This window comes from Spodoptera frugiperda, chromosome 22, assembly GCF_023101765.2.
Source record: "Spodoptera frugiperda isolate SF20-4 chromosome 22, AGI-APGP_CSIRO_Sfru_2.0, whole genome shotgun sequence".
In the NCBI taxonomy this organism is placed as follows: Eukaryota; Metazoa; Arthropoda; class Insecta; order Lepidoptera; family Noctuidae; genus Spodoptera; species Spodoptera frugiperda.
In genome coordinates this window covers 2,673,921-2,697,151 of record NC_064233.1, presented here as the reverse complement: position 1 = coordinate 2,697,151, position 23,231 = coordinate 2,673,921, and the positions used below count along the sequence as shown (strand labels likewise).

Below are 23,231 nucleotides of genomic sequence, written 5' to 3'. Positions count from 1 at the left end.
CGGCCACCATAGAATTTCTAAACAAATTAACAAAAATTAATCTTCTTCACACAAAAATATCATAAAACCATAAAAAAAAACAATCTAAAACTATTATTCTCTTAATTCTTCTTCATCTTCTACTGTCTTCTCTTCTTTTCTATTCCACCGTAGAAACGAAGGGATAAAACGTAACCTCTATCAGGCTATGTCTGAAACATCGTTCCGATACAGACAAAGCCAAGGAGAGGCTAGGTCAACATCCCAGTGTTGGCCGTGGGCTTGTGATGGTGTTGGGCGTGGGCTTGTAATGTTGGGCGTGGGCTTGTGATGGGGCTTCGGTCTTCTTGATGGTGCTGGTGTTTGTTTGTAAGTTGCGTGCAATAATGAGTAAGGATTTTGCTAAATAGAATAATAATATAATAAAATAAAAATACAGACTAAATACATTTAATGATTACTTAAACTATTCCTAAGTAACGTATTTGTACCGAAAATTAATTACAAAAGACTGGGTTAATTACTTAACCCATTCCATGGCTCTGAGTACGGTGGTAAGTTACTTGTAGACTAACGGTCTTACTAATAAACATTTATACAAGCTGTATACACGCTGTATACACGTGTTATAGCATATTCATTACTAATAATCAATGTATAGGGGTTGTCATCTTATACACCCGTTATAACAGTTGTATAGTGTATGTCATTTTACACAATCCTTATTCAGTCAAATAAGCTTGTTTAGCGTGTGAATAACCAACAAATAACTTATTGTCGTGGTTTATCTCGTAATATATTTTAATTTAGTGGTTATGATGGATTATTCGAATATCTGCGCCATTTTAATATTCTTGAGTTGGACAATGAGGAACGACCAAGAAAGACAAAACCTTATAAAACACGTATTGATTTCTTTTCTTTCGAAAAAGATGAATGTAAACGTAAATACAGGTTTACTAAAACCTTATAAAACACGTATTTGATGCCTTTTTTCGAAGAAGATGAATGTAAAGGTAATACAGGTTTACTAAGAGATATGTCAGAGAAGTGGTGGACTTGATCCGAGAAGACATAGAACAAACAAAGAAGGTTGGCTGGCGGCTTCTTTGTGGAGCTTCAAGTTTGTGTAGCTCTCAGGGTATGGGCGCAGTAAGAAGTACAAGACGATGCAACCAACATACATGGCAAGAGTCAAAAATTAAACATTTACTTCCTCTTGCTGTACTGTAAATTCTTTAAATGTTTGAAACTGGTAATCAGCCACCATTTCATCAACAACAGAGTCAGGCATCATACGATATTACTGGACAAATTGCAAGACAATTGTTTATAAGAACACAGTTTTAACAAACATTTCCTTAAAATAAAAGAACAAGTTTATACTGAGAATGTATTTTATTTATTTGAGTTTCTAGTCAAATATTTTGTTATTTTAAATTTCTTAGGTCTTGTTCAGCTCGCGTCCACTCATAGGCTTCTAGCATGTGTTTCTTTGTTACCTCATTTTCAGTCTACGACAGTTCTCATTGAGGACTTGATTTCTTATCATCTGCTCATCCTTATGCTGAAACAAATAGGTAGTAATTTAAAAAAATATATAGTTTTGAGAATTAACTGGACTAGAATTTGGTAAATAATACTTACTTTACACCTAATCACAAGGGATCCCAATTAGTAGCACGCTTCCTCTTCTTTGCTACGATACAAACGACTCCATTTCCCATTATTATCAATAATAAAATGAATGCATAAGAAATATAAATACGAAAAACAACACGACCTGGGTTTGTATTTATCTTTTTACATTTCTTGCGGAAAATGACATTTGACGTTTCACAGCGCGTTCAAAACATGTTCTTCTTTATAGATGACATTTTACTGATTGGAAAATGTTAAATAATATAATTTAAATATCTACACGTATGTGTACTGAAAATATTTTGTAATAAACAGAAATAGTTCATTTCTTATTTTCTAGTCACTGGTAAATAAAATCATGTAAATATGAAAGAAAAATAGAAAAAGAAAATGTGGGTTTTTTACGTTTTATGGTTTCGGAACACTTCTCAAAATGTTACCAGCGGTTAGTGTTATAACAATTAAATAGTTACTCAAGGCTTATACACTGTTTATTAGTAAAGTAGTGTATATCTAGCTATTCACGCCTTATTCATTGAATAAGTAATTAGACGTTAAACAGTTGTTTAACATATTTTTATTAGTAAGACCGTAAGTTATTAATAAATATCTACAATATGTAACGATTTACAAATTGCAAATTGGAAAATTCTAACAGACGATAAACTTTTCGAACTTAGAAATACATAGTTGTAGTACATAAATTAAAATTAAAGTTTTTTTTCATAATTAGCTATTTTAAAATGTAGGTAGAACGTGGGTGAAGTCGCCGGCTGAATCTAGTAAATAATAAAAAGAATATGTATAAGCGGAATTAAAACTAAAAATCGAATATATTTTTAGTGAATAAAAAGAATGTATGTCTAAATTCTCAGTAGCGTTTTAAGTTAAGTTTAATGTTTTTATATAACTATTATAACTAGGTACTTATTATATTATGTACTACTTGTCCTTCAATAGGTCAATGTACTCATGTGTACAAACAAACAATATTTATCATTGAACTAAGTATTAGGTATATGTATAACCGCTCGACGGATTACAATATAATGTTTAAATTTATAAATGTTTAAATTTTAAATTCGAAATACTAGAATTTTTTAGCTTATTTTTTTAATAAAATTCTAAATGTTTTGGTTAGCAGTCGTGGTTTTGAAGAGGACAGAAATCAATCTAATGGCTTCTCCCGCATTGGGTTAGGCGAGAGGGAGTGTCAGACTCTTAGTGACTAAAAACCACCCCGTTCCTACTCCTGCTTTGAGCCGGAGCCCCGGTAACCTGGAAGATTGTAAGTATCCCCAGTAACAAAAATAATAATATAGACATTTTAAGCATTTTATACAACGTTTTAAAATTAAAATAAACTTGAATTAATGAACACATAGACTTATTTACACAGACGTCCAGTCTCCCATATAAAAGATTTCAACGCGTTATTAATTGAATTAGTACATACATAATAAAATGTATCTTACTACTTTTATATACATGTTTCTTATTAAAATTTTGCTCATTCTCAATATCACGGAGGTTGAGATTGTTCTTTGTGTATAGCAATAGGTTTACCCCCTATAAAGGTAAGTTTCAAGGGAGAAGGAAAATATCATGAGGAAACCTGGGTTTATAATTTCTTATTATAAGTTTGAAGTCGCATTGAGCAAGCGTGGTGATTAATGCTCAAACCTTCTCCGCGTGAGAAGAGGCCTTTGGTCAGCAGTGGTCACTTATAGGCTGTTGATAATGTGTATGCGCTACACATTATCAACAGCATATGTCTGTTTTACATTTTTTAACATAAATATTTCTGTCTTCCCCCACAAAGCGCAAGCACAAGAAGCGCTATACACTTACAATCAATAATTTTATCATCAACGCCATCTATGATCACGAACCGGAATTAAATTCTTAAAATATCTTAAATATAAATTTAATCAAGTCAAGTCAGGATTCGTAGACATTTGAATTTAGCTCATTATCATATATTAATAATGACCAATTTGGGTTGACATTTTGCTCGAACTTGGTTTCCCCCCGCGGGGGCCTTAAAATCTATGAACAGAGGGGGGCAGGGTATGTTAGAATAACTGGTTGAGCTAAGAATGACTACACTCAAGGTGTACCAGTACTTTTCCACACAAACTCAACGTTTTTTCTTCGTTATAAGAATATTATTCTCTTGAATTTAATAAAGTTTGTGATTTTCGTCAACTTAGAAGGGATAGGCAGAGGTGCATATTACACGTAATGCCGCTACACAATGTACACTTACTTTTCACCATTTGTGTTATAAGTCCCATGTAATACAGGGTGAGCCTACTGCCATATACTGGGCACAATCCCTAACTACTGAGAAATTTTTCGAATAAAGCCCAGTAATATTTTACCCGACTCGGAAATCGAACCCGAGATCCCTTATCCGGCAGTCGCACTAGCTACCATTAGACCAACGAGGCAGTTTGTGATTTTCGTTTTGTATATTACAGTTTTATTGGAAAAATTGATTTAAAAAAGATTAAACATAAAAATCAAAACTAAAGCGGTTGGACTCGTCTTCAGCTAACGCTGGTTTTTCATCTTTTCCAGTGAAATTAACTAAAAAATCACGGTTTACTCACGTACATTAATGGAGAAAAGTTCTACTAGTTTCAAGTCACAGAGGGACTCTTCATCATTAGCAGTGTGCTCAGACGCGTTGACTGAGTGACATACATAATTACCATTAAATATCTATTGTCCGAATACTCAAACGCTACTCAATTTTAAGACGCTCTCAAAACTAGTTCTATCACTATCAATTCTTTATAAAATAACAGAGATAGCACGATATTTAAGTACAACTTAAAATTGAGTAACATTTCAGTATTCGGGCATATTATGTCTGAAAAGCGCTAGAGTTATCACTCGAGTACGCTCATTTGGAGATTGACCCATAAAAAGTATTGAAAACTCGATTTCAACATCTAAATCGATTTAAACTTCTACATACCTAAAAATTCAAATCCGGATTCTCTATGACATCATAAGCTGTGTAGGCAGATAGCCTCAAAGTCACTTTAGCTCAGGTCAAACACATTATTACACCTTTTTTTAGAACGGGTAAGGACAAACCGTTCTCCTGACCAAGGATATAAACAACTTGAATTTGTTACCGAAATATTTTTGACTCTTGTCCTTTAAAAGTGCCTTGCCGAGCCTTTTGGGAGTTAGGAATTCAAGGGTAAATAATTCCCCAGCAAAAATCGGGGATTGGGAAGGGGAGAATTGGGCCGTCGGTAACCTCACTCACACAACGAAACACAAAGCAAGCGTTGTTTTACGTCGGTTTTCTGTGAGGCCGTGGTATCACTCCGGTCGAGCCAGCCCAGCAGTGCCGAAGCATAGCTCTCCCACACTTGTATTGTAGTAAAATATTAAGGCGCAGAAAAGTAGGCTCATCTAATGTAGGTAAGGTATTATAGTAATCTATCTATTTTTCTAGACTGTATTGTAGGAAAAAAATGCCGCAGAAATGTAATATTGGGACAAAATGTAGTACAAGTATTATTACAGGCTGTTTACCGGGGCTCCGGATCGAAAAGTAAGAGTAGAGACGGGGTGGTTTTTAGTCAGTAAGAGTCTGACACTCTCTCTCCTCCTTACCCAAGGCGGTAGAAGTTATTGGATGATTTTACGCCTCAAAAATAAAGAAAATGTATTATTCCAAGCTATAAACTATCACAATAACCACAGTGGTTATTTACATCTAGATTAGTTTAGCTGTTTCAGTGTAAATTAGTGACAAATATACATTTATATACTCTTATCCTGTTATACTATAAGTTACATTGTAATATTGATATATAAAGTTTAAAACATAGTGATATAATTAATTGTTATTATATAATCAGATTATTATTCAACAAATCACATATATATAAAGGATATTCATAACTTAAATAGTTCTAGTAAATATTAAAAATAATTTGCACTTAAAAATCAGATAATTTGAATTTTCCTTAAAATAAATTAAATAAGTATTTGAACATAAAATCAAAATGTTAATAGATACTTGTATATTGCATAATACCTATACTAAAACGTGATTGAAATTAAAATTTTATATGTCTTTGACAGACACAGAATGAATGATGACCGATGTGAAATGTCAATGTCACATTTGAAAAATTAAGATTTCGAAATGGTTTCAGAACCGGTCCAGTGGCGGGGATTTTTGCTTATTTCAATATTGGTCACATTTAAACTATAATTGTTTATATTTGAATAAATTTAGAGAGATATTTTTAGATAGATAGACCATATATATGGCATATGGCAATAGGCTCATCATTATTACATGGGACTTACAACATATATTGTAGTTGTCTGGTAGAGAATGCCAAACTGGCATTAAGTCCACCTTTGTATAAATAATGTATATAAAGATTAAAATAAAATAAATAAATATAAATTGTGAAAAGTTGGTGTACATTGTATAGTGGCATTACATGCCATAATGTGCACCTCTGCCTACCCCTTCGGGGATTAAAGGCGTGACGATATTTATTTATGTATGATATTTTTAGATTTTTATTTAAGGAGTTTCTATGTAGATAGAATCAGATTTAATACATGAGTTTGTATGAATATATCAGTTTGTTACACAACACATCAACAGCCTATAAGTAGCTACTGCTGGCCAAAGGCCTCTTCTCACACCGAGGTTTGAGCATTAATCACCACGCTTGCTCAATGCGGGTTGGCGATTTCAGACTTATAATTAGAATTTCCACACAATGTTTTCCTTCACCGTTTGTCAGTGGTGTCTAAATAATCTTAGAAAGTACAAATAACTCGGAAAAAGCTACATTGGTACTCGCCATTGGTAGGTTTCACGCATAAAGAGCGGGCGTCTTAAACCTCCGGGCCACCACGGTATCAGTTTGTCAAGGTTCTAAAGAATGTCTATTGCATAGAATAATAGAAATAATAGAAATAGATAGAATCCAGTAGGAACGGGATGGTTTTTAGTCAGTAAGAGTCTGACACTCCCTCTCGCCTCGCCCAAAGCGGGAGAAGCCATTTGATGATTTTTCCATGCTTACAAAAAAGATTGGTATATGTTTAATGAATCATACTGAACAAATATTAGACACAATTATATGATGATAGTCATTCATCAAAGTCGTATATTTTTCCTCAATGACTTGTCCAATAGGTATTTTATTATAACTGTAGGCGAAGACAGGCAAAGGTGAGCATTACGGCACGTAATGCCACTTTAAATGTACACCCACATTTCACAATTTTTGTAATAAGTCCCATGTAATAGGGGGTGGTGAGCCTATTGCCATATACTGGGCACGATTTCAGAACTCCATGCTACTACTGAGAAATTTTACCAGTATTACTTATTTACTTAGCCCGACCCAGGTCGACAAACCGGCAGTATGGGGATGAAACTGACAAATGTGAAAATTTATCAATCCTATAGAATTTAATTTTTAATCTCTTTGCAGGCAAGCGTAGATTAAGACAAAATCAGGCATGATAGCCATCTCAAAACTATTACTCAGAGTAATTTAAAATGATTACTTAACCCAGTCCTTAGCAATCGTTTTCGGAACAAAAACTAAAGAATAGTTCAAGTTACAGTCAAGTAATATTAAATGTCTTTGGTGCGGCAATTTCAATATTGAACTTAATTAAAACAAAACCAATTTTAATTTCCACAAATCTGCTTAAAACCTATTAACAATCACACTTCCAAGCAATCTACCAATGGACAAAAGTCCAGACAGAATCAAATTAATACTTCTATACATATAATAAAATCGTAGAAAAGTGCTGTCTGTATTGAAAATAAAAATAAAAAAAATAGCAGGAGTTATTGTTATGTCGATGTCGAACCCAAAAATGTAATCTTTTTTTTGATCAGATTGTCTGTTTGTCTGTTTGTTGTTTGTACGAATATATCAGTTCGTCTGTGCGCGCTACTCAGAAACGGCTGATCCGAGTTGGATGCGGTTTTCACGAATATATTGTGGGATGCTTAAATTTACACACATCAATCGGTTCATGTTTGTCCAAAGAATCACGTCGAACATTCTAGGTTATGAGCATTAATCACCGCAACTATTTGACGGATTGGTTGAAATTTGGTACAATATTGACGATTTCAGAACTTAGAAATGACATAGGACAGCTTTCCTTTCAAAAATCGATAAAAATCTATATCTATATCCTTCACCGTTTGTCTAGTGTCTGTACTTATAATAAATCTGTAGAAAGGTACAATAACTCGTACATGAAAGTCGCATTGGTACTTGCCGTTGGTAGGTTTCATGCATGAGGAGCAGGCGTCTGAAACCTCCGGGCCACCACGGTATCAGTTTGTCAAGGTTCTTAAGAATGTCTATTGAATAGAATAATAGAAATAATAGAAATAGATAGAATCCAGTAGGAATGGGATGTTTAGTCAGGAAGAGTTTGACACTCCCTCTCGCCTCGCTCATAGCGGGAGAAGACATTGGATAATTTTTCCACACTTACAAAAGAGGTAGGTACGTGCTTAAATGAATCATACTGAACAAATATTAGATTTCACAATTATATGATGAAACCGTCATTCATCAAAGTCGTATATTTTTCCTCAATGACTTGTCCAATAGGTATTTTATTATAACTGTAGGCGAAGGGGTAGGCAGAAGTGCACATTACGACACGTAATGCCGCTATACAATGTATACAACACTTTTCACTATTTGTGTTATAAGTCCCATGTAATAGGGGTGAGCCTATTGCTATAAACTGGGCATAATTCCAGACTAGGTACTACTGAGAAATTTTCGAAAAGCCGAATAAAGTCAAGTAGTATTTTGCATACATTTAGTGATATAATGGTTACTTAACTGTCCAGTCTGTCTAGTCAATCTGTATGTTTAGGCATCACGTGAAAACTAACGGTACGATTTCGATGAACCTTGGTATAATTATACCTTATTATTCTGGGCATAAAATAGGATACTTTTTATCCTGGAAAAATACGTAGAAAAAATTTTTTTTTTCACTTTTATACTACAGAACGCTAAGCTCAACAGCAGTAGAGGGATATCCTTAATTATTATGGGGCTCACCGTATTTGGCTCCAATAGATATTTATAAAATGTCATTATTAGAGTTACTCAAAAAGGAGAAATATAACATCCACGCGAAGACTGACATCGACGTCCAGACAGAGTCGCGGGCTAATTAGCTACTTATATCACAAAAAAACAACATCAACTTTTGGTCAGACAAATTAACGACCAGTAAAAGACAAAAATCTAAATCTCACAATGTTTGCCGCGGTTTTCTCAGAAACGGCTAAACCTACCTTGATGAGATCACCACGACTTATTTATAAAGTAGACACATTCAAACATATTAACATTCGTATGAGAATTATTTATTTCAACAAATACATTGCAATAAAAGGAAAAAAAATCAAATGTCTGCCTGACATATTGAAATATGGCGGGAAAATGTTATAGTCTATGGTGTAGGCAAAGGTACATCAAACATAATGCCAAGGGTAATGAAAATTGTTAGAAAAAACTCTAAAGTAGTAAATTATAATTGTTATAAAAAGTAGAATAATGGATAATTAAATGTCTTAGAACAAGTAATTAAATAGATAAGTATTTATTAAACGAGATGAACACGGAAGGCCTCTTTAAAACCAAGTAACAAGTAGACCCATTAAATATTTAAATTAACATGTTACAAAGTACATTTTTATTGAGTAATAAAATCTATTTTTAATAACACATTTATTTTAATATAACACAGAAAATATACAGCTTAAAAATTAAAATTAAAAAACTCACCGTTTATAAAATGTTTTGGGCACCACAGCGTAGAAAAAATGTTTAGAAAAAAATATATATAAAACTAAAAACAGACCTCAAAACACGTCCGCACACACAGGCACACTAAAGAAACTGAACGATTATCGCGACGGAGCGAAATATCGATATGAGAATCGATTAAAAATATCGACAAAACAGGTTGGAAGTTTAATTATGTGGCATTATGATGAGACTCCTTTGCTTAGGACTGTTGGCGGATTTTAAAAAACGAATCTCGAAAAAATATGGCGCGAATTCGTAGACGGACGGAGTTATTTTTATTTTTATTTTTTGGTGGGAATCTTTAGTTTTGGGTTCTGTAGGTAGGTGAAAACTTCAGGACACTGTTTATTACTTTACGTATATTAAAAAATTACGTGGATTATGGAATTTTAAAAGGACCTTATTATGGTTTATTTGGAATAACTGATTTGACTTACTTTCCAGATAAATTATAGTTCTCTAAGAAAAGGAGGATCCTCTGAAGAGATACTCCGTGTGATGGTGCGAAAAAGTATAAAAGTTGAATAAATAAATATAAAGTTTCAGATTTTCCGTATGACATGTATGAATTAAATTAAATTTAATTAAATTATCATCGCTAAACGTGTTTTTTTTATGCTGTAAACTTTTTATTTTAAGGGACCGAAATCATCCAATGATTTTTCTCGCATTGGGCAAGGTGAGAGAGAGTGTCAGACACAGACCGGCAGCGGACCTGTGACTCCTCTGGTGTTGATCGCTTATCATCAGGTGACACGTTTGCTCGTCTGCCTATTCCATAAAAAAAGAATACATGCTAGGTAGTCCGCAACAGCATAAGTAGATAAGAGCATGTGCATGTAGAAAATTGAAATCCTTTTAGATCCTGGACTAAGGGCCGGTTTTACATGAGAATGTTTATCGTAATCTTCGACTGCAGCTTAAAAAAGGTTCAAGTTTACAGAGAGTACTAGGGCCAGGTGTTCTGATTGGCCGGCTCGAGTAAACCAACCACCATTGGCGCCGAACGCGCCCTCGTTTCGTTTCGCCGCACTCTCATTTCAATTACGGTATTTTAAACGTAAAGCAAACTCCATACTAAATTTACCGAAATAGATGTTTCCACCCCAGAAATGGATTTAATCATTCACTGTTTCTAAACCTCACACACTGCAGCACAGAACACTACTTATATATTCAGCAACGCACGGTTTCTTCAAGCAAACCCGCGGATCTCCAAATCCCTTCTCTTAAATGTCATCGTTCAAGGACAACCAGTCGAAATGTCAAACAATTTATTACATTATGAATAGATATTAGCTATGGACGCCTAACTGGTTGTGAGCAGCCGTCTGTATATCGTTTACATAATGTGTATTTAATGTTCAATTTTTAATGCGGGGTGGGCAGAAGCCTAGGTAGTTAGTGGTCTTAGTATTTTCAAACTAGAGCTGCGGACTACCTAGCGGGTTTACCGGGGCTCCGGCTCGAAAAGCAGGAGTAGGAACGGGGTGGTTTTTAGTCAGTAAGAGTTTGACATTCCGTCTTGTCTCGCCCAAGGCCGGGAAGACATTGGACGATTATTCTTCCTTAAAAACAAAGGTATTTGCACTCCAGACCTTTTTTAAGGGAAATTTATCCAAGGACTTTTGGCTGGCTGAAGTAACACTCTTACTGACTATAAATCACCTCGTTCCTGCTCCTGCATTTCGACCCGGAACCTCGGTAAACTCGCTAGGTAGTCCGTAGCGCTGGTGTTTTGCACACCACATAAAACCTAGACCACTACTACCTAAATTTCTACCAATACCTGAAGCTGGGATAATAAATTTGGTACCTAGTCCAATAGGGTTTTACCAATTATATATAATATCATTGACCTATTCTATGTATGTATACTTGTCCTTATTTGCCTGCGAAGCGATTATGGTGAAATCTATGTAGAGGATACTCATAGTTCGGCGATGGATTGTCACGGGCTGTTGATGTTGGCGTAATTTCAATATTTTATTATGGAATCAGACGCACACGAGTAGTTAGTAGGTACTATCCATCACCCGTATGGTCGATAAGAAATAGCCTACGTTTGTATAGGGGTGTTACAACGGGTAGTACTATCACCTCTATAGTCGATAAAAAATATCTTATGTACGTACCAGGGGTGTTACGAATATTCGTATCCGCATCTGCAAATGCAGACAATTCGTATTAATTCACACATTTGCATCCGCATTCAGATCTGTAATAAATTAGAAATATGTTTGAATCAATAAAAAGTTAATATTAAATTGATTTCCTGTTTATTGTGCACTTAAAATGTAAATAACCTTTTAAAATCCCAAAATCCGCATCAAATCCTCATCTGCGAGTGTCATTTTCTAATAATCAGCATCCGCATCTACATCTACCGATGTCTAATTTTTGCAACCGTAACTACCCTAATGCGTACTTATATCCCTTTCCATTCTTGTTACTACCTGTAAGGGAAATGGAAATTGGAAAATGGAAAGGGAAATTAGATCCAGACAAAGGAGGCACAAACACACTTTCGTAGGTATTAATGAAGACCTCTAAGACAGAAAATTCATAAAAATTATTCTTTTTTTAAGAAACTATGTCTAAGAAAGATATAGCAATGTTAGCATAGTTGAACTGTACAGTTTCGACTGCTTTGGATCAAGAATAGATAAAACTGTACAGTTAAATCTGCACTGGTAAATCGTAAGGAGTGTAGTCTTTATGAACCTACGATTTAACTATACAGTCTGACTGTACAGTTAAACCTGCACAGTTAAATCGTAAGGTATGTAAGTATGTAGCGTTCATTAGGAAACTAACTCACGGTATCTAAATGTGGCCTTGGCAAATAGATGAGTTTACCAAACATACAAGTTTTGTAGCAAGCAGGTAAAGCACAGGGGCGGACTACGAAATTGTAGGGCCCAAAATTGTCACTACAAATGGGCCCATACAATGTTCAGCATAGGAATTGTGCCTAAAAATTTTATTTATCAATCGACTTCAAAAAACTGAGGTTCTCAGTTTGACATGTATGTATGTGTGCGATAAATCTGGTGATTGGCTGAACCAATTTGGATGCGGTTTTCAGACTTAGGAGAATGTTTTAGGAATATTAACGGTCTTCAAAAAATTTAAGCAGTAAAGAAAATAAATTTCGATTCTATTTATTTTTTAAGTTATATTATGCTATATCTCAAAGTCATTATACCTAATTTAGTTCTTAAATGAAAAATATTGATTTAAAAGACATTGTACCTTCTCTACACTACTGCCTAAACCCTTTTTTAAACAGGACGCGTGATATTAACATATATGTATATACCTATTTATAATTACAACACGTGTAACCCATAGACAATTTAGCCACCATAGAGGCTCTAAGCGCCGGCGCCATTTTTTGCCAATACCGGTTTTTTGCCGGCTACAACTGGTTATAATTACCAGTTACCGGTTTCCTGATGTCATCAGCACATTCCTTGTTAAAACGTTTTGATTGATAACCGTCATTTAGGATTTAGTTCTTGAGATCAGACAAATGAAGCTCCGAGACTATGAAGTACTTATGCCTATTTTTTTTAATGTTAAATGGGTCGACATTTGGCCTACGATGGAGCACGTCTGCCCATAAGCAACCTATTCACTCGGGCTTTGAAGACACCCAGGTTATACCCATCAGGAAACACAGACTCCGGCAAGGAGTTCCACTCCCTAGCAGTTCGCACAAGGAAGCTTGAGGCGAAGCGCTATAAGTGGCCACTTACTTATAGTCATAAGTGGCCACTGCCTAAGACTGTTGCTGCTTCCTGCTCAGCTGAGTGCTGACCAAAGCTTCTTCTCACATGGAGAAGGCTTGAGCATTAATCACCACGCTTGCTCAATGCGGGTTGGCGATTTCAAACTTATAATCAGAAATTATAAGCCCAGGTTTCCTCACGATGTTTTCCTTCACCGTTAGTCAGTGGTGTCTAAATAATCTTAGAAAGTCCGCATAAACTCGGAATATGTCATATTGGTACTTGCCGTTTGGTAGGTTTCGAAGCCAAACTCTCATGTATGAGAAGCGGGCGTCTTAAACCTCTGGGCCGCTACCATTAATTAGTGCTTTTTTTAAGGAGGGAAAATCATCCAATTACTTCTCCCGCCTTGCGCGAGGCGAGAGGCAGTGTCAGACTCTTACTGACTAAAAACCACCCCGTTCCTACTCCTGCTTTTTGAGCCGAAGCCCCGGTACACCCGCTAGGTAGTCCGCAGCTCCGGACCATTAATTAGTGCTTAATATTATAAAATTCTAGTAAACTTCTCCTCAAAAACAACGCTTTGATCTTCCACAAACTTAAGGAAAACCGCCTCGATACAAAGCCAAAGTACGAATCAGAAATACTGATCAATATAATAGGTCTCCAATCAATTAATTCTAACCTTGTTTTTTCCAATAATCCGTAGATTACGAGGCGAACAGACAACGTAATTAAGTTCATAGTCACGAACTATGAAATTATGTAGCGACTGACCTCTGTGGTGCCAATAAGTGGTTGTACTGTAGGACTTTGAGCGATAGGCTAATAAATGGGAGACGCACGTCTCCCTAGGGATGTGCCGTAACAGGCGTTACCCTTACAGGTGTTGAGGGTGGCCACCAGGGTGGTTTTAGTGAGGTAAAAATCCCACACTCCCTAGTCTTTTATCCCCAAAAAGCTTGGCGCCTTTTGAAGGTTTCCCCCGTCATAAAAAAAGGACTGCGAGTGATGGTCCTTACTCATCCCGCAGGGTCTAAAGAGCCGACTTTAAGTGTGAGAGAGCCATGCTTCGGCACGAATGGCCCGGCTCGACCGGAGTGATACCACGGCCGAGCAGAAAACCTACGTGAATAGACGCTTGCGTTGTGTGAGTGAGGTTATCGGAGGCCCAATTACCCAATTCCCAATCTTACCAAATCTTGGTTCCGCAATGACCCTTAAATTCCTAACCCCCAAAAGGCCGGTAATGCACTTGTAACGCCTCTGGTGTTTTGGGTGTCCATGGGCAGCGGCGATTGCTTACGATCAATTGATCCGTCTGCTCGTTTACCGGCTTATACCATAAAAAGTAAGGGTCTACACATTTGACAGAGACCATGCAACAGCGTGCTGTCTGATACTTTAAAACTTGAACCTTTAAATTTTTAAACTGCTCTCTTCAATCCGTCTGCCAAGCATGATTATGTCAAACCCCTTTCTTAGTTACCTGAAAAAGAGTAACCTATGGAGTTTCTTGCTTCTTCTCCATAGGTATCTACACTTTAGAACGAGCAAATAGAGCAACTTCCAGGTTTCCTGACGATAATTTTCTTACCGTTTGTCAGTGGTGTCTAAATAATCTTAGAAAGTACATATTACTCGGAAAAAGTCACATTGGTACTTGCCGTTGGTAGGTTTCGAACTCGCACTCTCATGCATGAGAAGCGTTTGTTTTAAGCCTCCGACGTAATAATACATTAATAGATACTAAACATAAAACATCATTTTAGAGTTAATAATATTCCAAATCAGCTGTTACTGTGCCGCCATCTTGCTTAGACGCTTTTTTTTTAATGAAACGGCAAAGGAATGCAAGGTTATGCCTGTCGCGGAATATTTAATAATATACATCACATACATACATACATGTGTCTGATTGTGTGTATGTGTGTGTGTGTTTTAGAAACTAGTTTCAGTCCTGGGATTTTGAGGTTTTGAAAATTCTCAATAATGTATCAGGCTCGCCATTAGGCCCTTATTGCATGAAACACTTACGTAAATGGGTACCATGCTTGAATATTTATAATTGAAATCAAAATATTTTGAGGTTTTAAGTGTAGGCTCGAGCATGCTTCGATCACCTGATGGTAAGCCATCGCTCGACTGCACAGTGGATACCCGAAATCACCAGAGGTTACAAGACGACCCGAATTGACGCTTGCTACTTACACAACGTAAGTGAGGTTACCGGAGGCCCAATTACACCCCTTTCCAATCCCCGATTCCCCAACAACCCTTAAATTCCTAACCCACCGGTGACCGACGTTAGCGGAGGATTTGCCTTCAACAGTTTTCTATTGGCAGTCAAAGACTTAATTTTGAAGCTGTATTGTCGTTATTCTGAGTTTGTTTCGACATTTATTTTCAGAGTAGTTCGTTAGGAAAAGCTGACCTAATCTAAATTTATTTGAAATGTTAATGTGCTCTTTTGTAGCCTATTTATAAAAATAATTCATTCAGTACTTCAGGCATTCTGATAATAAAATGTTCTTCCATCCATCCGACTATACGTACTATACTATTTTATATAAGTATGTATAAATAAATACCATTAGAGCTAGATTCTAGCTCTGTCAGTCTAAAGTCTAGACTTCGTGTTGTAAAGGTCAGTTGCTAGTCTAGGTCATGTAGCGGCGTGGGCAGGACACCTAGGTTACCTAACTCTTTTATACGACTAGCTTTTGCCGCTAAGGAAAAACATGTTTAGGCCTTGTTTCATGAGCTGCGGACTACCTAGCGGGTTACCGGGGCTCCGGCTCGAAAAGCAGGAGTAGGAACGGGGTGGTTTTTAGTCAGAAAGAGTCCGACACTTCCTCTCACCTCGCCCATGGCGGCAGAAGTCAATGGATGATTTTCTCCCCTTGAAGAAAAATAAAATAGAAAAGTGTTTGTTTCATAAGCAAAATTGCCGTGGTGATTGGTGACTGGGCTTTTCCTAGTTGTGCAGTCTCTTTTGTGTCTTTATGCTTAAAGTTATCCTGTCCCCAGCATTAAATTCACAGAGGGAAGTTGAGACTATCGTTTTCTTTTTCTTCTCCTCTAATAATATCTTCTGATTTATTTCGTTGCGGGATCCAAGACAGACATTCATGTCCCTGGGACGCGCCGGACTTCAGTTTTCATGCTTGTACCTACTGTAGATCCTGACTTACAGGAGTTGCAGCGGTTTTTGGAGGTTGTGGCGGGCTTGCTAGATAGCCGCTATGTACCAGATAAAGAATAATTTCGGTAGATGTTAATTGTATTTATATTCACGTGCATATGCATGTAGTAAAAAGCGGTTACATCAATATTACACTCCAATTTTATTTATTAGTCTAGAAATAGAAATAAATTAATAATTTATGAACACACAAACAGAACAGAGGCCAATACATTTATGAAAATACGTATTTATACTTAAAATTACGTAGTGTATAAATAAGTTTTTTTTAATTTAGATGTGTTCACATTTTACTTAACATTTTCATGTATTAATTTATAATATCATCAATTGACATTTCGTAGCGGTTCTTATATTATGATGTTATGTAAGAAATAATGAATATCTTGGAAAATGTCAAAATGTTTTAATTTGTTTTCGAATGTCAGTTATTTTATAATCAGACATTAACGGCCTTACTTATAAACGATCACTAAAGTTAAGACACAGTTAAACTACGTATTAAAAAATATTTTAACTCATAAACGATGATTAACGCTAATTAATGTCTTAGCGACTGCTTAAATAGCTGTCAACTTAATCAGTGTCGAAGCCTTGTTTAAAGACCTTAATTACCAAAATGGCGTCCGAAATTCGTAAAAGTCACAGCTGTGGTATATTTCAACAATAACACCACATGCAAACTTCGCATTGAATTGTGTTCTGTTTGCTGGGCTTTGTTCCGCTACTTAGGAAAGTGAAGTGGATAAATATTAAAAAAATGGATATATTTGACGACGATAATGAATTACGCACATACCGTGACGAGATAGAAGAAATAAGAAATTTCAGGAATATTGGTTCAAGAAGGAGAGTAAAAATATATAATTCAAGATCGAACCCAATGGAGGAATTGAGTGAAAGCGACTTCAAGCATCGCTACAGATTCAGTAAAGGAAATATGGTAAAAATTATAAATATCTTAAGAAACGACTTGTCCATGGATAGCCGGGGCGGCAGTATACCTGTGGAGTTGCAAGTAATGGCAGCTATAAGATACTGGGGTCGCCATGAGATTCAAGAAGACTGTACGGAAATTCATGGCATGAGCCAACAGACTTTATCAAGAACTGCTAAAAGAGTTGCTATTGCATTGGCTTCGAAAAGTTCCATTTATATTAAAATGCCTTCAAATTTAAGAGAAGAGACTGAAACTATTCGGAAATTTGAAACAATTTGTGGGTTTCCACATATTACCGGTGCAATAGATTGCACCCATATTAAAATAAGAAAAGTTGGAGGAGATGTTGGTCAGTACTATATAAACCGTAAAGGACACTATTCTATTAATACTCAAATGGTGTGTAATGCAGATTTGAAGATCTGTGATATAGTTTGCCACTGGAGGGGTAGTACTCATGATGCAAGAATATGGCGTGAGAGTTCCATTAAAAGGAGATTTGAAGAACGAGAATTTAAAGGAAAACTTATAGGCGATGGTGGATACCCTTGTACCCCATACTTACTGACTCCAGTACTGAGACCCCGCAACCAAGCAGAACGGCGGTACAACTATGGCCACATTCGCACCAGGAACGTAATTGAGAGATGTTTTGGTGTACTTAAGGCAAGGTTTCGGATACTTTTGGAAATAATGAGAGGGTCTTTCAATACGATTAAAACGACAATTGTTGCATGTGCAGTATTGCACAATTTAGCAATTGAATTTGATGACACTTTAAGCTATGAAACCCCTTACACAGACAGTGATGAAGACACTGAGGCCATTGAACAGGACTCTAATAATTTGACACACATAACCAGAAACATTTTTATTGAGAATTTCTTTTAAAATACAAATACATAGTTTTATTTAAACATTGTTTAATTTTTTTTCCTAATATTGCTGCTCTAGATCCAAAATTGCCATTCTTTTCTTATGCAATTCATCCTCCCGTTTTTCTTTATTTTCTTTGCACTTTTTTGTGAGTAGAAATAACTGTTTCTCATAATTATCAGCAATCTGAAAAAGAAACAACAAGATGTATACAGGGTGTACCCTGAAGTCGACGTCCAACGGGCACTAGATGATCAGCAAGGTTCCAATTATCAGAAAAATATAAAAAAAAATATAGTACATATAACTACAGTTTTTAAATTATAGTGACTTATGTGTTAGTCATGAAAAGGTACAGCCTGTGCCAGTCTTTTGTCTCTTGTTGCTATAAATCTTAATTTTTTCGGCTGTAGTCTTCCTTACATTAACCTGAATAGTGCTCCAGTAATATGGAATCATAAATTCTTAGCCAACTGCTTTAGATTGGAAAACATTGTTAGTTTTAGAGGAACCAAAGACTCTGAATAAAATTTTCACCTTACTTTAAGTGACTGTACTGAATAAATTATGTATGGCGCTAGTAATGGCAAATTTCACCAAAGTTGGCGCATTTAATAAGGATTATAAAATGGTATAGCACTTTGCAAATTATTTCTTAAATTCGACACAAAAAAAGATTTTTCAACAAAACTCCGTTTCGATGAATTTATTTGAACTTACTAATATTTCTTCTAGTGTACTCAAATCATAAGTTACAACCTCGTATGCACTAGACAGCACTTTGCACGCGATTTGTTATCATCATGTTGAAAATCAGCGAGGATCTCTTGTAAAACAATATTGTCTGTCTACTCATGATTTCGCTTACAGCTTTCGTCGGCAATATTACTAGACTTACTAGAGGGACTGATGTTGTGTATCATGTTTCACTAAATAATATTGAATGATTGCAATTTGATGTTCATAGTGCATCAAACACATTATCAAATGTGTAGTACCTAAAATCAAAAGCAACGGATGCGGCACATTTATGTACACAGCATATCGACGCGGTAGTGAAATCACGGGTAAACAGACAATGTTGTTTGACAAGAGATCCTCGCTGATTTTCAACATGATGATAACAAATAGCGTGCAAAGTGCTGTCTAGTGCATACGAGGTTATAACGTATGATTTGAGTACACTAGAAGAATTTTTAGTAAGTTCAAATAAATTCATCGAATCGGAGTTTCGTTGAAAAATCTTTTTTTGTGTCGAATTTAAGAAATAATTTGCAAAGTGCTATACCATTTTATAATCCTTATTAAATGCGGCAATTTTGGTGAAATTTGCCACTGCTAGCGCCATACATAATTTATTCAGTACAGTCAGTTTTGTCATTTATGAAAAAAATCATGCAACCATCAGGCATAACCATAAGTACTGTGATTAAGATGTTACCTTGTTATTTTGTTTAGGTTTGTGTTTAGGCTTATATAATTCCCTTTTTATTGTGTGTTTCTCTACTTTTGTTGCTGCTAGTAGTGTTGATAAAATTGGATTTTCTTCCACATCAGGAGTATTAGATAACTGAAAAAGGAGAGCGTATTAATGAATATTTTATTATAATGATTTCATTCAGTTGATAGTTGGATTACAGTACCTGAATTGATTTCTCAGAATCTACAATAATTGCTATTTCTGTGGTGGCTAACCCAGATTCTGACATCATCTTTTCAGTTGCTGTTGACTGTGACTGCAATGGACGATTATTATAATGTATAAATAAATAAATCATACTATGCGACAATATGAAATCAAACTATACATGCATACCTGTTTTATTGTTTCAATAAATATGCTATCACTATCAAAAACATTACTGTCAATCACAAACTCATTAGGCAATGACTGAATTAGTTCGAGATCTTCTTGTGGCGGACTTGGTGGTGGAGGTCCTCCACCAGTCATCTGCCTGGCCCGCCTATACTCCGACTCTCTAGTTTTAGCTAGGCCTTTTGTATTACGCCACTGGGTGACAATTTGTGTCATATCCCTGGGCTTTTTATTAAGGCTATTAAAACTGAAAAAGGTTAACATTTATAGACATGAGTGCTCTCCACTTTGGTAGTAGAGATAATGAAAGAAATGAAAGAATTAAAATAAAACAATGCTACCTAGACAATATTTCTTGCCAAGCAGCTTTTTTCTTTGCATTGGTATTTGTAGTAGTGTCTTTTTTTTCTATAATATCAATTTTCTCCATTATAAGTTGTCTTAAGATTCTCTGCAAGAAAATAACAAAGTTCAGAGTTAGTACAATTTGGACAGGTATTTTGGTGCAACAAGATAGATACAGTACAAGTAACAATAAATTTAATATGACAATAACCTTTTCTTCTTCATCCCAGTTTGAAGATCGGGCCCTTTTCTTAGCGGATTTCAATTCCATTATATCACTAACACAACAAAAACACCACACCGCTGTATATTTATACAACACCAAAAAATTTGAAATTACCACTCTTTTGACAATATTTGACACAATTTAGAATTTTGACGTTATGATTTTTTAATTTCTCTTTGGATAACAGGAATTTTACCATCACAATGTAGCTTTACGTTTGGTATTGGCAGCGTATAAAATAAAAACGTTATTTAACCATTGCTTAGTTAAGTGACGTGTAAACAGTGTTTATAAGTAAGAAATAGTTAATTGATAATTAAGGAGTTAATGAGTTATTAGTTAATTAGTTGCTTAGCTGTTGATTAGTGGATTTTTATAAGTAAGGCCGTAAGTTATTACAATTATTATTTACAATATTCTCTGTTGACATTCAAAAATAATAAGTTACGTCTCTTTTTTCATCATATTCATTGGTACACCTAGTATCGTACTGGTGGAAACGGTGAGTCCGTTGCTATGTTTTTTATATGGAAAGATGAGTGCTATGGATGGCTTCTCTACTATCGATACATCGCATACTCGAGCTGTGCATCTTCCTCGCACAGCTACATAGCTTAGTATCAGTGGAAACGGTCACATAGTTTCACAGTTTAGCTATTACATCTTTGTAGCATAGCTACATAGCACATATCTGATGAAAAACACCCTAAGAGAGTGAAGCATTTAAACAGTTTTCTATTGGCAGTCTAAGACTTAAGCAAAGAAACTCCTATACTCCTGCAAATCTGGTCAGCCAAGTAATTATTGTATGATAAGGTTTTAACTGTTAAAGTATAAAGCTACTGTAGAGAATTATCGTGTGAGTATCGTTTTGATATTCAAAATGTAATGTGGGGCCGGATGTGTGCGGATGCCAGTGAAACAGACTGATTAGGGATCCTTGCGAGCGTTAGATACGTGGCGGTCAAATATTATTAATGTTCGGTTCTTTGTAATATAGTGGATCCATATCGTATCGTCAAGCCTTTTATCCCTTAAGAGAACAGAGAGTAAAGTTCCCTAAGAAAAGAAGGATCCTCCGACCAGGCGAGGTGATCATGCCTAGCAGGCCTTCTGCCCAGCTGTTGCAGTGTCCCAGCTGTCGTTGGGATTTTCTATCCATGTTTATTCGTATATTATGTGCGATGTTAGATTTTTATGACGTCATCCGTTGATTTGCTCGTCTATAGTCTATGTGCGACTTCTATCATCTGTCACTTGTCATGTATTGTGTCGCCACATCCCCGAAGGATTACCTACTATACTTATTATACTCTTTGGAGTACTTAGGCACTCATGCAGAGAAGCGAGAGACTTAAATATCGACGGGCTACCACGACATTTTACTAGATCCCCCCAATAGGAGGTAATTTGTAACAGTTAGTTAAGTACTGCGTAAATGAAATAAAAAATATTAATTGCTGATACCTACCTACACTAAACTTTAATGTTTTAAAGCTCCAATTAAACCGCGGAAACCGTTAATATATTAAATGTAAAACTATTTCAGGGTTCCATTTCAGAAATTACTTCTTTATTTCAAAGACTATAGAGTTCGAATTAAGATTTGACTGGACAATCTCTGCACTACATGAGCTGCTGTTTACATGTGAACATTAGCTCATGATGATACCTAAGTACGTGGGTCGCCTGGACAGTCTACGCTACATCCTTGTTGACTGGACAATCTCTGCACTACATGAGCTGCTGTTTACATGTGAACATTAGCTCATGACGATACCTAAGTACGTGTGTCGCCTGGACAGTCTACGCTACATGCTTGTTGACTGGACAATCTCTGCACTACATGAGCTGCTGTTTACATGTGAACATTAGCTCATGACGATACCTAATTACGTGTGTCGCCTGGACAGTCACCGCTACCATTAGTTGACTGGACAATCTTTGTACTACAAGATGTTTTACATACGGAACCATGTACTATTTCTAAGCAAACGTTCCTCACCGTTTTTTTTCGTCCACGTTTAAGCTCTGGCATCTTAATGGCCAAACATAAAATAAAACTACAAGACTACGCCATTTCGGTGCCGAAAATAAAATATTCCTTATTATAAGGAAACGGGGTAGGCAAAGATTGAAGCCGTAACTAAATCAGATTTTAACTGACATATTGCTGGACAAAAGCTTATTTTTATACATAATCTCTAATTGTAGGTATATACTATTTTCAGATAATCCAAATACATAGCTTCACCAGAGGACTGACCGACAGACAGACGTTATTAATATTATTAAATTTGCTTTGACGTTCAAAAGGGCCTGCCAGGTCTATTTGAAATAAATGATTTTGACTTTTACTTTGACTTGAGAAATCTAGTCCTAAGGATTCAAACCTTATTTTTTTTGAGGGGGGAGAATCATCCTATAACTTCTCCTGCCTTGGGTAAGGCGTGAGGGAGTGTCAGACTCTTACTGACTAAAAACCACCCCGTTCCTACTCCTGCTTTTCGAGCCGGAGCCCCGGTAAACCCGCTAGGCAATCCGCAGCTCCGATTCAAACCTAACGCCTCAAAATAGGATATCGTGACCACCGAGGCAGTT

The 23,231-nt window shown here is 35.9% G+C and overlaps 2 protein-coding genes and 1 long non-coding RNA gene across 4 annotated transcripts; 2 read left to right on the top strand and 1 right to left on the bottom strand.

The window, feature by feature from the left end:
- The first annotated feature begins 548 nt into the window (after positions 1 to 548).
- On the top strand, positions 549 to 1,371 carry LOC126912109 (uncharacterized). Its single transcript, XR_007706747.1, has 2 exons — positions 549 to 933; positions 1,005 to 1,371. It is a non-coding gene; the product is annotated as an uncharacterized LOC126912109 (long non-coding RNA).
- Positions 1,372 to 16,870: 15,499 nt separating this feature from the next.
- Positions 16,871 to 18,286, top strand: LOC118262069 (putative nuclease HARBI1). The gene has a single exon (XM_035573178.2). The coding sequence runs from the start codon at positions 17,188 to 17,190 to the stop codon at positions 18,256 to 18,258; it is 1,071 nt and encodes a 356-aa protein (XP_035429071.2). The 5' UTR covers positions 16,871 to 17,187; the 3' UTR covers positions 18,259 to 18,286.
- LOC118262070 (uncharacterized) lies at positions 18,224 to 21,033 on the bottom strand. Of its 2 annotated transcripts, XM_050702569.1 has the most exons (5): positions 20,616 to 21,033; positions 20,401 to 20,510; positions 20,060 to 20,306; positions 19,685 to 19,979; positions 18,224 to 18,429 (listed from the first exon to the last, which is right to left on the bottom strand). In XM_050702569.1, exons 1-4 carry the CDS (start codon positions 20,673 to 20,675, stop codon positions 19,878 to 19,880), a joined length of 519 nt encoding a protein of 172 aa, XP_050558526.1. In that variant the 5' UTR covers positions 20,676 to 21,033; the 3' UTR covers positions 18,224 to 18,429; positions 19,685 to 19,877. The 2 variants fall into 2 exon arrangements, with proteins under 2 accessions (XP_050558526.1, XP_050558525.1); XM_050702568.1 differs by having other exon boundaries at positions 20,401 to 21,033.
- Between the last annotated feature and the right edge of the window lie 2,198 nt (positions 21,034 to 23,231).

Bases quoted from the DNA above. Each gene is read 5' to 3' on its own strand.
- LOC118262069 (XM_035573178.2), top strand. From the start codon at position 17,188: ATGGATATATTTGACGACGATAATGAATTACGCACATACCGTGACGAG.
- LOC118262070 (XM_050702568.1), bottom strand. From the start codon at position 20,675: ATGGAATTGAAATCCGCTAAGAAAAGGGCCCGATCTTCAAACTGGGAT. The intron at 20,307-20,400 runs GTAGCATTGTTT...AACCTTTTTCAG, and splicing joins TGGCAAGAAATATTGTCTAG to TTTTAATAGCCTTAATAAAA. The intron at 19,980-20,059 runs GTATGCATGTAT...CGTCCATTGCAG, and splicing joins TTATTGAAACAATAAAACAG to TCACAGTCAACAGCAACTGA.